This window comes from Hippopotamus amphibius, chromosome 1 (assembly GCF_030028045.1).
Source record: "Hippopotamus amphibius kiboko isolate mHipAmp2 chromosome 1, mHipAmp2.hap2, whole genome shotgun sequence".
NCBI lineage: Eukaryota > Metazoa > Chordata > Mammalia > Artiodactyla > Hippopotamidae > Hippopotamus > Hippopotamus amphibius.
Window position 1 is genome coordinate 115,164,122 of NC_080186.1, and position 15,549 is coordinate 115,179,670.

General features: G+C 42.5%; 1 protein-coding gene across 1 annotated transcript in view; it reads right to left on the reverse strand.

The window, feature by feature from the left end:
* Window positions 1-650: 650 nt before the first annotated feature.
* LOC130836537 (filaggrin-like) overlaps window positions 651-15,549 on the reverse strand; it is a 45,782-nt gene continuing 30,883 nt past the window's right edge. Inside the window, exons 5-7 of the mRNA XM_057708785.1 lie at window positions 7,822-7,980; window positions 4,697-6,147; window positions 651-4,492 (exon numbers count right to left, since the gene is read on the reverse strand). Coding sequence (XP_057564768.1) covers window positions 1,612-4,492; window positions 4,697-6,147; window positions 7,822-7,980 — 4,491 coding nt within the window. The 3' untranslated portion in view covers window positions 651-1,611. The remainder of the gene's footprint in view (window positions 4,493-4,696; window positions 6,148-7,821; window positions 7,981-15,549) is intronic.

Consider the following 15,549-nt stretch of genomic DNA (forward strand, 5'->3'; position numbering starts at 1 on the left):
TAATGTTTTTGAGGTTCATCCATGTCATGTATATGAGCAGTTCATTCTTTTCTCTTTGCTAAATAGTGTTTCATTGTATGGCTATATAATTTGTTTACCTATTCAGCAGTTCTGGAGATTTTGGTTGTTTTAAGTTTTGGGTATTATTATTAAAGCTGCTGTGAACATTCATGTAAAAATCTTCATGTGGACATGTTTTCATTTCAGCTAGGAGTAGAATTGCTGGGTCATATTCATGTATATTTAACTTTATAAGAAATTGCTACACTATTTTTCAAAGCGAATATATCATTTTACTTTCCACCAGTAATACCAACACTTGGTATTGCCTGTAGTTTTAATTTTGGCCATTCTAATATGTGTGTAGTGGTATCTCATGTTTTAGTTTGCATTTCTCTGATGACTAAGGACATTGAGCATCTTTTCAGATGCTTATTGGCCATTTGTACACCTTGCTTGGTAAGTGTCCAATCAGATCTTTTGCTTATTTTAAAACTGAGTTGTCGTGTTTTTGAATTTTAAAAATTATTTACATATTCTGGGTTATTTGTAAAGGACAAGGCCTTGGAAAATAACTATTTAAGTTAGTTTCTAGTCTGATCACCTGTGTGTGAGAGTGAATTGAAGCAGAGATGAGAGAAACGTCAGTATTTGATTACAATTATTTATTGTCCGTTTTAATGCAGTCCAGTTATTTGAATCCCAAAACTTGAAACAAATATGCTATAGTCAAACTAAGAAACTATAAAGCAGTGGCTGACAGTGTTTTGTTCCATCGCTATATAAATTATATTTTCCTATGAGGAAGGCCAGTGAACTATAGAAGTAGTTTAGAGATATTGTATTTTCATGCTATTGCTCTTCTAAGTTTTTTTTTAACCTGGAGAAAATTCTTAGTCTTAGGGGTCAAGATTTTTCTTGCTGAAACCGCATCAGAGCCCATATTTGGATCCTTTAATCCTGTACTGATTCATCCCTTCTCTTTAAGAAAAAATGCTCTCACTCACAGGTTATGGAGAAGTACCTGGTGCCACTTTTTAATGCCTATTGTTGTAATGAGTTTACTCCTTAAAGATGCAGCTAAGAATAGAGGCTTGGTGGTTTTGATAAGCAAAGATGCTATTAATGCTGCATCTTTGCTTTTAGGGTCTTCTCCTTTCTGCCACCATCCATTGTGGAGCACAGAAAAAATTATGGTCCATGTTACTGTAAGAAAAGCTTTGGCTCCAGAACTGGCAACACATTTATAATTTTTTGCTCTCTAGATATGAAAGATTAGTTTTGGCATCGTATGAAAAAGGAGTTCTCAAAAAGACACCTCAACTAAACCCCAAGCTCCTTAAATGGTTTGCATTATTATTCCAAATTTATTCCCACACATTATGTATTCAACTCAGTATTTCCTAACAAAGTAACCCCTGTACCATACATTCTTTGGAAGGAACACAATAACAAGGAATTGAGTACAGTTTCATGTTTACAAGGAAAATACAGAAATAGATACATCCACTGTTAGAAAGAAGTTTCATAATGAATTGCTTGTATGTAAGTTTCATAATTCTTAAACTACTACTTGAGTTATTTCAAGTTATATATTATCCATCACTTGAATTAGCACCTCTGCTCTTGCATATATTCATAGAGTGGAGTGCTGCTGCGGAAACTGTGGGAACTTGAATTTGTATCTCCCCCTTTATAGTTACCCGCTTCTCTCTGGTAGTAATAGCCACCTTGTCTATTATCCTCCTTGCAAATTAACAGTGTGTTGGTAGTGTTGGATCTAGACTGTCCATAGGAGGGAGTAAACTGTCTAAAGCCACAACTTGAGGAGCTTTCTACTTGTCTATAACTGCTTCTTGGTTGTCCTTCATTACAATTTGAATGGCTGCAGCCAGATTCCCTTTGACCCTGGCTGCATCCTTGGCTTTGTTGCCTACATGTTCTTGATTGTCCGTGAATACTCTCATATCCATCTGACTTGCTACTTGATGGGCTGCAACTCCTACTTCTTTCTTTTTGGCTGTACCCTGACCATTCCTGGCTGTTTCTTCTTGATTGATTGGGGGTTGAGCCTATTTGGGGTCTACTGTACCTATCATGAGTTCCACTTGAACTAGACCTACATCTCCCTTGTAATTCATGTTGCTCATAGCTGGAACACTGACCAAATCCAGAACCACCTTGTTCAGAGTAAGATGAGTGACACAAGCCAGTCCCATATTGTCCAGAAGTAGAACCCTGACCCAAGCCAGATCCCTGTTGACTCTGGGTAGAACACTGACCCAAGGAAGATCTGTGTTGGCCATAGCTAGAAGACTGACTCCATTCAGACCCAAACTGGCCATGGCTAGAGGACTGACTTGAGCCAGAGTCACACTGGACATGCTCAGAAGACTGTCCTGATCCAGACCTCTGTTGAGGGTAGCTAGAAGATTGACCTAATCCAGACCCACGTTGGCCATAGCTAGAGGACTGGCATGATCCAGATGTATGTTGACCACAGCTTGATGATTGTCCTGAAGCAGAACCATGTTGTCTATAGCCAGAGTATCGACCATATCTAGAATCATGCTGTTTGGAGCTTAATGATTGACCTAAGCTAGATCTGTGCTCAAAGGCAGAAGATTCTCCTGGGTTAGACCCATGTTGCCCAAAGCTAGAAGACTGACCAGATCTGGACCCATAACAGTCATACCTAGAGGACTGACCAGAGCCAAATCTGTGTTGGCTGTAGCTGGAAGATTGGCTTGCTCCAGACCTAGGTTGGCCATAGCTAGAAGATATACCTGAGCTAGACCCATATTGACCAAAGCTTGAAGACTGTCCTGAACTAGATCCATGCTGACCACAACTAGAAGACTGACCTGAGCCAGACCTTTCTTGTCCAAAGTTGGAGGACTGACCTGAAGCAGAACCATATTTTTCATGCCTGGAAGATTGGTGTTGTCCATAGCTTGATGACTGACCTAAGCCAGATCCATGCTGACCAAAGCTGGAAGACTGAGCCAAGCCAGATCCATGTCGGCTGCGGCGAGAGGACTGACTTGAGCCAGATCTGTGTTGGCTGCGGTGAGAGGACTGACTTGAGCCAGATCTGTGTCGGCTGTGGCTAGAAGACTGACTTGAGCCATGTTGACCACAGCTGGAAGACTGACCTAAGTTAGATCCATGTTGGCCACAGCTTGGCGACTGTCCTGGAGTAGAACCATGTTGTTCATAGCTAGAGGACTGACCTAAGCCAGATTCATGCTGACCAAAGCTGGAAGACTGAGCTGAGCCAGATCCATGTTGGCTGTGGCAAGAAGACTGACTTGAGCCAGATCTGTGTTGGCTGCGGCGAGAAGACTGACTTGAGCCAGACCTCTGTTGGCTGTGGCTAGAACACTGACTTGAGCCACGTTGATTTGAGCCATGTTGACCACAGCTGGAAGACTGACCTGCAGCAGATCCATGTCGACTGCAGCCAGAAGACTGACTCGAGCCAGACCTGGGTCGGCTGTGGCGAGAAGACTGACTTGAGCCATGTTGACCACAGCTGGAAGACTGGCCTAAGTTAGATCCGTGTTGGCCACAGCTTGGTGACTGTCCTGAAGTAGAACCATGTTGTTCATAGCTAGAGGACTGACCTAAGCCAGATTCATGCTGACCAAAGCTGGAAGACTGAGCTGAGCCAGATCCATGTTGGCTGTGGCAAGAAGACTGACTTGAGCCAGATCTGTGTTGGCTGCGGCGAGAAGACTGACTTGAGCCAGACCTCTGTTGGCTGTGGCTAGAACACTGACTTGAGCCACGTTGATTTGAGCCACGTTGACCACAGCTGGAAGACTGACCTGCAGCAGATCCATGTCGACTGCAGCCAAAAGACTGACTCAAGCCAGACCTGTGTCGGCTGTGGCTTGAAGACTGACTTGAGCCATGCTGACCACAGCTGGAAGACTGGCCTAAGTTAGATCCGTGTTGGCCACAGCTTGGCGACTGTCCTGAAGTAGAACCATGTTGTTCATAGCTAGAGGACTGACCTAAGCCAGATTCATGCTGACCAAAGCTGGAAGACTGAGCTGAGCCAGATCCATGTTGGCTGTGGCAAGAAGACTGACTTGAGCCAGATCTGTGTTGGCTGCGGCGAGAAGACTGACTTGAGCCAGATCTGTGTTGGCTGTGGCAAGAGGACTGCCTTGAGCCAGACCTGTGTTGGCTGTGGCGAGAAGACTGACTTGAGCCAGACCTGGGTCGGCTGTGGTGAGAAGACTGACTTGAGCCATGTTGACCACAGCTGGTAGACTGGCCTAAGTTAGATCCGTGCTGGCCACAGCTTGGCGACTGTCCTGAAGTAGAACCATGTTGTTCATAGCTAGAGGACTGACCTAAGCCAGATTCATGCTGACCAAAGCTGGAAGATTGAGCTGAGCCAGATCCATGTTGGCTGCGGCGAGAAGACTGACTTGAGCCAGATCTGTGTTGGCTGCGGCGAGAAGACTGACTTGAGCCAGATCTGTATTGGCTGTGGCAAGAGGACTGAGTTGAGCCAGACCTGTGTTGGCTGCAGCGAGAAGACTGACTTGAGTGAGACCTCTGTCGGCTGTGGCTAGAACACTGACTTGAGCCACATTGATTTGAGCCACGTTGACCACAGCTGGAAGACTGACCTGCAGCAGATCCATGTTGACTGCAGCCAGAAGACTGACTCGAGCCACACCTGTGTTGGCTGTGGCGAGAAGACTGACTTGAGCCATGTTGACCACAGCTGGAAGACTGGCCTAAGTTAGATCCGTGTTGGCCACAGCTTGGTGACTGTCCTGAAGTAGAACCATGTTGTTCATAGCTAGAGGACTGACCTAAGCCAGATTCATGCTGACCAAAGCTGGAAGACTGAGCTGAGCCAGATCCATGTTGGCTGTGGCAAGAAGACTGACTTGAGCCAGATCTGTGTTGGCTGCGGCGAGAAGACTGACTTGAGCCAGATCTATGTTGGCTGCAGCGAGAAGACTGACTTGAGCCAGACCTGGGTCGGCTGTGGCAAGAAGACTGACTTGAGCCATGTTGACCACAGCTGGAAGACTGGCCTAAGTTAGATCCGTGTTGGCCACAGCTTGGCGACTGTCCTGAAGTAGAACCATGTTGTTCATAGCTAGAGGACTGACCTATGCCAGATCCATGCTGCCTAAAGCCAGAAGACTGACCTGAACCAGATCTATGTTGTCCATAGCCAGAGGATTGACCTGATCCAGATCCGTGTTGGATAGAGCTAGAAGACCATCCTGAGCCTGATCTGTGCTGGCCGTAACTGGATACCTCACTCGAACTAGAACAGTATCCTTGTTCTTCATAATTTCCTGATTGATATCCTTTATTTGATTCATGCTGTCTCTGTTGGGAGGGCTGGCCTGAGCCACAGCCTTGATCACAACCAGTGGGCTCATTTGAATATGACCAGTGGTCTTGTCCTCCACAACTCTCTGAGATGAACCCATGATGCTGCTTACTAAGTGACTGGCGTGATTTTTTCTTATGTTGTCTATTCCCTAAAGATTCATTTGAATCAGACCAGTGTTGGTCAGAACTGAAAGACTGATCCTCTGAGTGGCACACAGGCCCTTGTTCTCTATAAGTACCTGACTGATTTGCTGAGTTTGATCTTTCTCTACAGTTACTTGAATGGGTATAACCAGCTTCTTGACTCCTAGACCTTTTGTACTGATGAGAGCCATGCTTGCTTTTCTTACTATCCTTGAAGTGGCCTGAACTTGACTCTCTCTTTCTTTCCCCAGAGCTTTGCCGGTGCCCAGAACTAGACAAGCCTCCTTGATGCCCTATTCTTCTGGAGCTGGACCCAGACCTGTGTTTAATGCTGCCTCTGGAGCCTCTGGAATAGGAATCATTCTCTCCTTCACTCCAACTTGAATGACTAGAAGACAATTCTTGCCCTTCATCCTCTTCTTCTGTTTCACTCTGTTCCTCTTGGTGCTGGTGACTGTGATCTTTTTGCTTTGACCCTGAAGCTTGGCAGTAATCTTTGCTGATGATTTTCTTACAAGCCTGAGTCAGCTTGAATATCATCAGAAGGTACTCAGTAAATTCAATCTTCTTGTTATGGTCCCGATCCAGATTTTGCATGATGGTTTCTACAGTGTCTGGATCATCTGGATGCTGTATAGGGACAAAGTACAAAAGGAAGCTCTGTGAGTATGCAGCACACACCGAGCTAACCAATTGAAGGAAGGCTGTAGAAATATGCATGCTTAGCTTACTTAGGTGCAGCTCAATCTCATAGTCCTTTAGGCTGGACTGCCCTATCCCGCGCAGAAAGAGAGAAAGGAATATGCCATGACTAGCTAGAAAAGCGTGCAACTGGAAGATGACAGGGAACAGGGAATTGATTATTTTCTAAGGAACGGGTCAAATATATATGATCAGCTAATTTATAAATAATAATTTTGGATCTATGCATCAATTCTATATAGCTTTTCTTTATTCATCCAGCTTTTAATTAATTAACTACTTAATTCACTCAACAGAGATTTATTGTATACGACCTAACTGCCTGGCATTGAGTTAGGTTCAGGGACAAAGCAATGAACAAGTTCGGTTCCTAACAAAATGGACCTTAAAGTTTACTGGGCAAGACAGGGAAACATAAAAGTTCCACGTACTGTGATAATGTTTCTATGAGAAACATTACACTAGAGGACAACCACAGAGGGATCAAGGATAGTCAATGAGAGGAAGGGATATCTTTTGAATGATGGGTTGGAATTAGCCAAATAAAGGGGTAGGGAAAGAGCAGGATGGGCAAGGATTGTTGCAGGCAGAGGGGACAATATGACCAGAGAGCAAGAGTTGAGAGGAAGCATGGCTCATACAAGCAACCGAGAGATTCAGGATTGCTAACTGTAGAGTCTCAACAGTCAAGAGATATGGCCAGAGAGATAAATAGGGACCACATCATGCCTTTTCAATTGTGTCAAGAAACTGTGGAGTTTAAGAGCTGAGAATGTTGAAGGCTTTTGAGTTGAGTTGTGAAATGATTAGATTTGCATCTAATGCTGAGATTGGAGGTAGAAGGTGGCCTGACTCAAAAGACTAGCAATAGTGATGGAGAGAAATGGGCTGTTTTGAGATATTGTTGGTGAATTGGAGGGAGGTTGGAGGTTGGAAGATCTTGCTGAGAGAGGAACTCAAGAGTGGCACCAGATTATACCTTGGTCGAAGAGGAGGAGGGAGTTTAGAGGGGAAGATGATGAGTTTCACATCTGACACTGAATTTAAGGCATCTATAGAAATCCAAATAAAACTACTCAGTAGGCAGCTAGATTTAATGAATTGAAGGTCAAGAGCTAGATATAAGCTTACAAATATTTATTTCCTGAGGTAACATTTTAGGATGGTAGTCACCCTATTTTATGATTTACTAGTAAGGTGCTCATTTCCTGAACTCAGAGGACTTATAGTACCAGATCTCAGAAAAGAACAGTAGTCAGGATGTTCTGGGCTGATGAAAGGCAAAGAAAGGAAAGAAGGTGCATTTCAGTTACTTTGCAGTTTTTCTGAGAACCAGCTCAGTTTCTTTCCAGAAGAACAACTCACATAGGACATTATTTAACCTATGGATTTTTCCCTGTTGTTCAGTAGGATCACTTCCCTTGATCATGTTATGAAAACATTATGGGTCAGCTTTTGACTTTATTTCAAGCCTTTTTTAAACCCTGTTCTCTACAACCAAGTAGGGAAATTCCTCTAGGAGTTTGACATATGTGACAAAAAGGTAGGAAGGGGTGACAAAAACAATTGCAGCTGTCTTCAGTCCTGATGTGGAGTTCTTACCTTCAGAATTTGACCAAACTCATTTTTCAAAAGTGCTTTCAGTTCTGCCTTGTTCAGCTTGTCACACTCCCCATCCTGGGTGGCATATTGGTAGAAAATATCGATGACAGTGACAATGCTTTGTAGGAGTTTAGGCATCTTTTTATAAATCCAGTTAACCTAGAGGGAAAAAAAGGACAGAGACCCACCTATTATTATTATTCTGTTTTCTTGCTTAAGTAGACAGATAGTTTGAGTCATTAGTAATAATTGTTCAGCATTAGTTAGTCATAATTAATTTCATTCTGTAGTAATCAAGAACCAATCCAGAGTTGAATGACTTGTTCAAGCCATGCAGCAAGAAAGTGATGTAATTAGAAACAGAATCTATATCTCTTCTTTCCATTCCCGAATGAATGTAGGAGCAATGACCTTCTGTTTTGGACTCCCTGCCTCTACCAGGGATAATTTTAAGAGCGTTGTTTGATAGCTGTAGGAATCCTGGGTGGGACAATCCATCTATCTCCTCAGTTTCTCTCTAGGTCCCAACCCTCAAACTAGCGAGGGACAGGTCCATCCACATGTATGCCTGACTGTAGCTGGGGTGCACCTGGATGCTCAAGCCTCTAGGCCAGAGAAAGTAGACAAAGTGGGTAAAGCCCACCACAGGCCTAGGCCATATGGAGCTAGGGGCAGCTGCTATGAGGCCCAGCTTTTGTTTTCATTCTTTAATCAGGGACTGACCCTCAGGCTTTACTGATTACACATCAGAGAGAAAAAGCTCAGAGTAAAGGAGGCAACCTGCCTGGTGGATAATTCAAGCATTATGATCTTTAAGGAAATGACCCCAAAAGGGAGGTACTACCAGTTCCAGTTATCTCTTCATTTTCCTTCTCAATAAAGCTAAACTTATACCAAAGTTCCCCAAAGCATGTATATTAAAAAGGATCCTGGTACCCAAAGCCTATTTGCCTTAGAGCACACCTTGGGTTCTCATAATTTATAGCCCTGAGTACTCCTGCTCACTTACCTGGTTCACCAGAGGAACAAGTAGGATGGAGATTGAAGCAGCTTACAGGGTGCTGCTAGTTGGGGACAGTGGCCTTCTTATAGAGGGAATAATGGCCCATCTTAGGGAGGAGCTGCTCTATTTGAGATGTCCTAATTCACTCCCAAACAAGCTCAACTCCACCTCCATCTCCACCTCCCAGGTGTTTACCTTCTTACCTCCTTACCTGTTTACCCGAGACTGTGTAGCAGTTTCCAAATCTGGGCTAGTATCAACCCCACCTGCCAGAGTCTCTGGACACTGCAGTGCAAGACCTCTTTGCTGTTCAGCAAGGTGTCTAGCATAATGCATTGATAACTGATTTTTGTGGACTTTAATTGAAGTTGAGTGGAGTGTGTGCAGGGGCATCAGGGACTGAATGTCAATGAATCCTGGAATCTGATGTTTAGAAGGAGCCCCGAAAATCATCTAGTCAAACTCTCTTTTTTAAACTTAGTTTTGTTATAGAGGATTCCAGCCACGGTGTCACCTATGATATTATTACCTCTTGGAATGGATAATGGCTGCAGAGGCCCTCTTGTTTCTTTACCTAGGTCTGTTTATGAGACCTTAGATGCCATTCATCAATGCAGGTTTCACTCAACCAGTATCTAACCTTGGGAAGAAATCCATGCTCTTTAGCATGGTATCCAGGGTTCCTCATGATCTGGGCTGTGGCCTCTCTACAGCCACATCTCCTCACTCCCTATTCCTCCTTGTATTTCACTGGTAATTAACTTCAAAAACCTTCCTGAATATACCATACTATTTTATATATATTTTTGAAATATCTTTCATCATTATCTGCCTGGCCAACTCCTATTCATTTTTCAAACTCACCTTTCATATTCTGTAGGAAATCTTTCCTGAATTACTTGAGAAAAGGGTTATAATTGTGTCCCTTATCCATAACTTTATTTTAATATCAGTCACACACTATTATACTCTTTTAGAATTGTCTTACTATGTAATTAGTATTAAATATAAGAAAGTAGAGAATATAGATAAATATCAAAAGTTAATGACAATACATGTATCCTACTGCCCAGAAATAGCTACTGTTAATTATTTGGTGTATATCCTTTACACACACACACACACACACACACACACACACACACACACACAAACATGTATGTTTTTGTCTTAGTGCCTGTGTCACTTCTAGACTATGAGATCTTTAGAATAGAGAACAGGCCTTACATAATCCCTATGTCACCTGGAGACACAGCACATTTCTTGGCACATAAAAGTCCCCAATAAATGTTTGCCAAGTTGAATTGAAATGAGAGAGGAGTAAGGGTCATGACTGCAGTGCTCTGCAGTGACCACTTATGTTTTTCTCACAGGACCAGGGTCTGCCCTTTCTCTTCTTGTGTTCACCTCAGAGCGCATGATTTCACCTGAATGTAAACTGAATCTTACATTGGGAAGCCTCCCTGAGGACCTTGCTGTACACGCCATGTGTTGTGAATGTATAGCACAAATCTCACTGAAGCTGGGTGAGATAACCTAAACTTAAAACTTGTGCAATATGATCAGGGTTTGGAAAGGAGTGGTAGCAACTACTGGGAAATGGTAAATTATATGATTCCTAATTTCACCATTGTTAGTCTATGTGTTTTCTTCTAAGTGTTGCCCAGCGGGCTGCAGAGTCAGTATCCGTTCTGTGGTCATGTTTCCTCTGGATGCCTGATTTGGGCCTGGTTGTCACGCTTCATCAGAGGTGTGACTGAGACTGTGGGGTCGTAGGGGAAGTGGAATTTGCTGAGTGTGGGCTAATTTTGTGCAGGAGCTGGCTGTCACAGCAGAGGGAAGAAAGAATTGTGGGTGCAACATGTTATGGGGGCCATTGATCTCCTTCAAGAGAGGCTGGCAAACTTTTCTGTAAAGGATCAGATAGTAAATATTATAGGCTGGTAGGCGAGATGGGCTTCGTTGCAACTACTCAACTCTGCTCTTGCAGCATGAAAGCATCTATAGATGATGTGAAAACAAATGAGCATAGCTGTGTTTCAGTGAAAACTATTGATTGACCTGACCCTTAAATTTCATAATTTCCCATGTAACAATTCTTGTGAGAGAGAAAAGCATGCATGTCTGTGAACCTTGGCGTATGTGAAGTGGTAAGAAAGGGAACAAGCGACCATGAAAGGCAGGTAAATTTTGAGTTGATGTAATGAAGAAACTTTTAATAACTGTGCTGGCTGAAAATGCAATGAGGTCTTTGCAAAGTAATTGTATTTATTCAGGGGTAGGAAAGGAACTTTCATGTATCATGTTAGCAGTTTTAATCCTTCTAGTGCTTTATTTTCTGATTATCCTCCAAAATCAACAACTGGAGTTTGATTAGCTTTATTTCTTGGCTTGTGTCATGAAAACAACAAGCATGTTGAATGTTCCTTTTGACCTATTGTCTCCCTTTTGAGAATTACTAATGTAAGGGCCCGACTAGATTTTCACAGAAGTCCTTTCCACAATTGAGATTCACGATTTTACCAGAGTAGTTGCTCCACATTAACAGGGTGGGCATGAAGTCCACACCCCCCACCTTCTGCCATTTATTTGGTTAGTGGTTTATCCCATTGGGGGTGACAAGGTTCAGGAGAAGAGATTTCTTAAGGTATGTGACATATTCTAGGTTTTTCAGTGCCTTATGGGTTGGCAGAAGAGAGGACATTCCATACCCCTTTATGCCAAGCACAGTGCTCTGTGCCCTTCTGTACACCATTTTATTAATCCTCACAGCCACATGATGTAGGTATTATTACCTCCATTTTGCATATGAGAAAACTGTTTCAAGTCACTTAGTAGGTGGAGAAGCAAGATTCAAACTCAAACTCAAATCTGTTTCTTCCTAAGCATAGCCAGGGAATGGGGCACTATTCCTGCCTTGGAAAAGGAAGCGGGTAGGGGACAGTTCTTGCAGAATCAAATTTTGACTTAAAAATACCAACCAACAAACAAAGAAGTCTGGTGAGGATAAACAGTGAATCTTTCTTCCCATCCCTGTCCAGTCACAGTTTCACTCTTGTCTGGAAGCCACTGTTCCTATAGCACCATCTACTGGGTCTTAAGGGAATGTTAGGGAAATTCTCCCTCCTTGTACTTTCTCTCTTTTACCTTCAACTCCCCATGCAATTTCTGAGAGTTCTTTATAGCTTAGTGTCAATGACTGAGGAGACTGTAGAAAACAGGGACATAACAAGCAGAGAGTGTCGATGGTCATGATTTGGGGGTAAGTGGAATCTAAAGAAGTCAGCTATAATATAAAACTGGCCAAGAAACGTTTCCCCCCATATCCTTCTCTTCACGTACAAGGGCCATTTTTTTCTCTTATCTCAAAAGAATCAAAAACGGATCTGATGGAATTTTATAGATTAGCACGTTTGATCTGGGAGGTGGGCCAGGCACATTGATATATCTTTTAGCTCCAGACTGAGACTCTGGAATAACTCTGCTTGAGGACTGGCCTTCCTATTCACTTGTCTCTCTGTCTCAATATTTTCTCTTTTCTCCTTCAAGTCCTCACAAATGCCCCAGACGTTTGGAATCCAGAGCTCATTCTTACTTGTATCCTCTTGTTTATTCTGTCAATATCTTTCACTAGTGTGTTTCCATCTCCTTAACTTGCTGTTTGATTCTCTTATTGTCAGGGCCATTTATAGCCTGTGTCCCTCAGTTCCTACCTACTTGAGGCTTTCTGCATGCAGGCCTGATCCGTCAAAGTGGGCAGATGGAGGGAGTGATTGGGAGTGCTCCTTAGGGGTCCTCCAGGTGTTACAGAGGTGGCACAAAAGACCTGCTAGCATGGGAGACAGCAAAGGGGATGTCCGAGCTTCAGGTCTGGGAAGGGCAAAGGTGAGACATAGAGACCTTGGCTGTTGGGAGTCAGATCCAGAACCTTTGTCTTTTAGTGTGCGTGTGTGTGAGAAAGAGAGAGAGAGAGAGAGAGAGGAAGGAGGAAGGAGGAGGGAGGAGGGAGGATAGGGAGGAAAGAGACTTTAGTGTGAAAGTAATGAGTGTGAAGGTGATTGGGCCTCAGTTTCCTCTCTGACCTTCTCTCCTACTTGCCCTCTCCTCATGGACTCTGCTGAAGGCCTACTGCTTCCTTGCTGTTCTCCAAAACCTTCAGGCGCACTCTTTACTTAGGAACTTTATTTCAAGAATGATCTTCCCTCAGATATCCATTCAACTTAATCCTTTATCTCCTTCAAGTCTTTGCTGAAATATCACCATCTCACAAGGCCTCTGCTGCCTGTTCTATGTGATACATACATCTAACATACTATAGTATGGTTGGCTTATTGATTATGTAGGGTTTTGGGCAGAGGAGAGACATGATCTGACTCACTGCTATGTTGATACTAGACTACAGGGAGATGAGTTAGAATAAGAAAGATCAGTCTGGTGAGAGATGAGGGAATGGAAGTAACTAAGGCTTCTGGCTTGGATGACTGTTGTTATCATACACACTGAGAAAAGCAATACATGAGAAAGGGAGGGCTTGAGATGGGGGAACGATGATGACTTGTCATCTAATTTATCTCCATCATCTAATTCTTTCCGCCCCTTCATAACTCAGCTTTTTAAAAGAGCAGTGAGTACTCCCTGTCTCTGACTCCCTTATCTTCCATTTACTTGCCAACCCTTTGCAACCTGGGCTTCATGCCCTCTTTCAGGCTTTTTTGAGGGCTCATCTTCCATGGTTGTGCTTAAATGCTTTTGTTCTGCAGGGTTGCATCCTTAGTTCTCTGCCTGTTTGGGTCAGTTTTTACCACTTATAAAGTTAGATAATGGAGAAGGAAAGAGGCAAGACGTAGTGTTTATACTTTTGTATTGACAATTTTTATGGAGTTAGATAGTCTGAAACCAAAGACTTGAAAGCTCTGTCTGTAAACTCAAGGTATTGCAAGTCACAGTGATCTGATGATGCTGTAAGACCTAATACATCACCTTTGAATCACATGTAATATCAAACTTGGCAGAAACTTCAAAACTTGAGTACTCATATTGAAATCTTATTGAACCCTACACAACAAAAATATTTTTTTGTATTACATGTAAACATTTAATCACTAACATATTGTAGCTGATGGGGAGAAATGCACTATTCTTTAAAGGAAGATTAACAGGAAGTATAAGGATTAAAGTAGAATTACGTTTTTAAAGAAAATGATAGAGAGAGATAACTGTCTTTAAAAAGCAGTTTTTCACTACAAATTTCTACGCTTTATATATTTTTTCTCGTGTCTTTGCTTAGTTTTTGAGTTCGTTCCTCTTCTGTTGGTGTTTCACCTATGCTAATTGTCCCTTTGCTCGTGGATGTGTTTATAGAGTGGAATGTTGCTACAAGAAGTAGTGAAAATTTGGTTTTTGCTTTGCTTCCATTGTTACTTGCTGTCTCAGAACTGCCGTCTTGATAAATATCCTCATCCTGGCTGTACCTTCCACTGTACCCATAGCTGACTATGGCTAGATTCCTTTTTATACCTTCCATTGAACCCTTTAGTTTTAGTACTGAATGAATATCACTAGCTGCATTCTCCTATTTTTTGGGGGAAAGTGGGGGTTTGGTGTCACCTGATTTGTAAGAACTGGAGACATGCTTTTCACTTTTGGGAACTTGATTGTCCTTGTTCATACCATGATTGCCTGGATGTATCACTAGACTGGGCAGTATTATCCTGCTTTCCATTCGTACTAGACTCAAGATGATTGTAGATGTAACTTGCTTGGGTGGGTATTATTGCACTCCTCTCTCCCAGTATTGTTGAGTTGAATCGTGAGACGTGTCCACTAATAGATGATGATTTTCTGTTTGATTATCCTGACTGAACTGCAGAGTTACTAGAATGTCTATTGCTAGGTGCCTGCTTTCTAGTCGAAGTGAATGTTGGACAGAAGGGAAAATAGGTAGAAAATGACTAGACACTGTCTGGGTCATTGAGGGATCCTGCTATAAGCAGTTGATGGTCTTACACCTCTGATAGATTCAGACTGACCATTATTATCAAATTGAGTTTATAACTTAGTCTTGAGTATCCAAAATTAAATCCTTGCCTTTCTGTCTTATCTGTTGATCTGGACTCTGAATGATCAGAAACAGATCCTGACTGATCAAGCCTAGGCTTGTTTGTACTTTTATTCCCAGATTTCAGTGGACTGGAATCAAGGCTAAATGTTCTGTTCTGTTGTTTTCAGACCATCCATAGTCATATTCAGCACTTCCACAACTGCCATGTTTGCAATTATTATCTAAATCCTTGCCTTTGTCTCTACTAATGACTGTCTTAGACCCAAATTGACCTTGGATTTGACTTATCTGACTTCCCTTCAAAATATCCTCCATTCATTTCCTTTTTTCCATCTTTACTGCCACCAACCTAGTCCCAGCCACTGTTTCAACTATGCTGTGCAATTAGTCGCCTTCTTTCTTCTTGCTTTATCCCATGATCTACTAACAATACAGTAGTAGCCTAAAGTTTAAAAAATGTAAATCAAAATATTACGTCCTTGTTTAAAACACTCCAAGAGGAATACGGGGATATGTGTATAAAAACAGATGATTGAACCTGGTGTACCCCCCCAAAAAAAAAAAAAAAAAAAAAAAAACACTCCAAGAACTTTCCATCATACTTAGTTGACAACTTCTTACTACTACTTTCTTTGTAATTAGACCCCCATCTGCCTCTCCGATC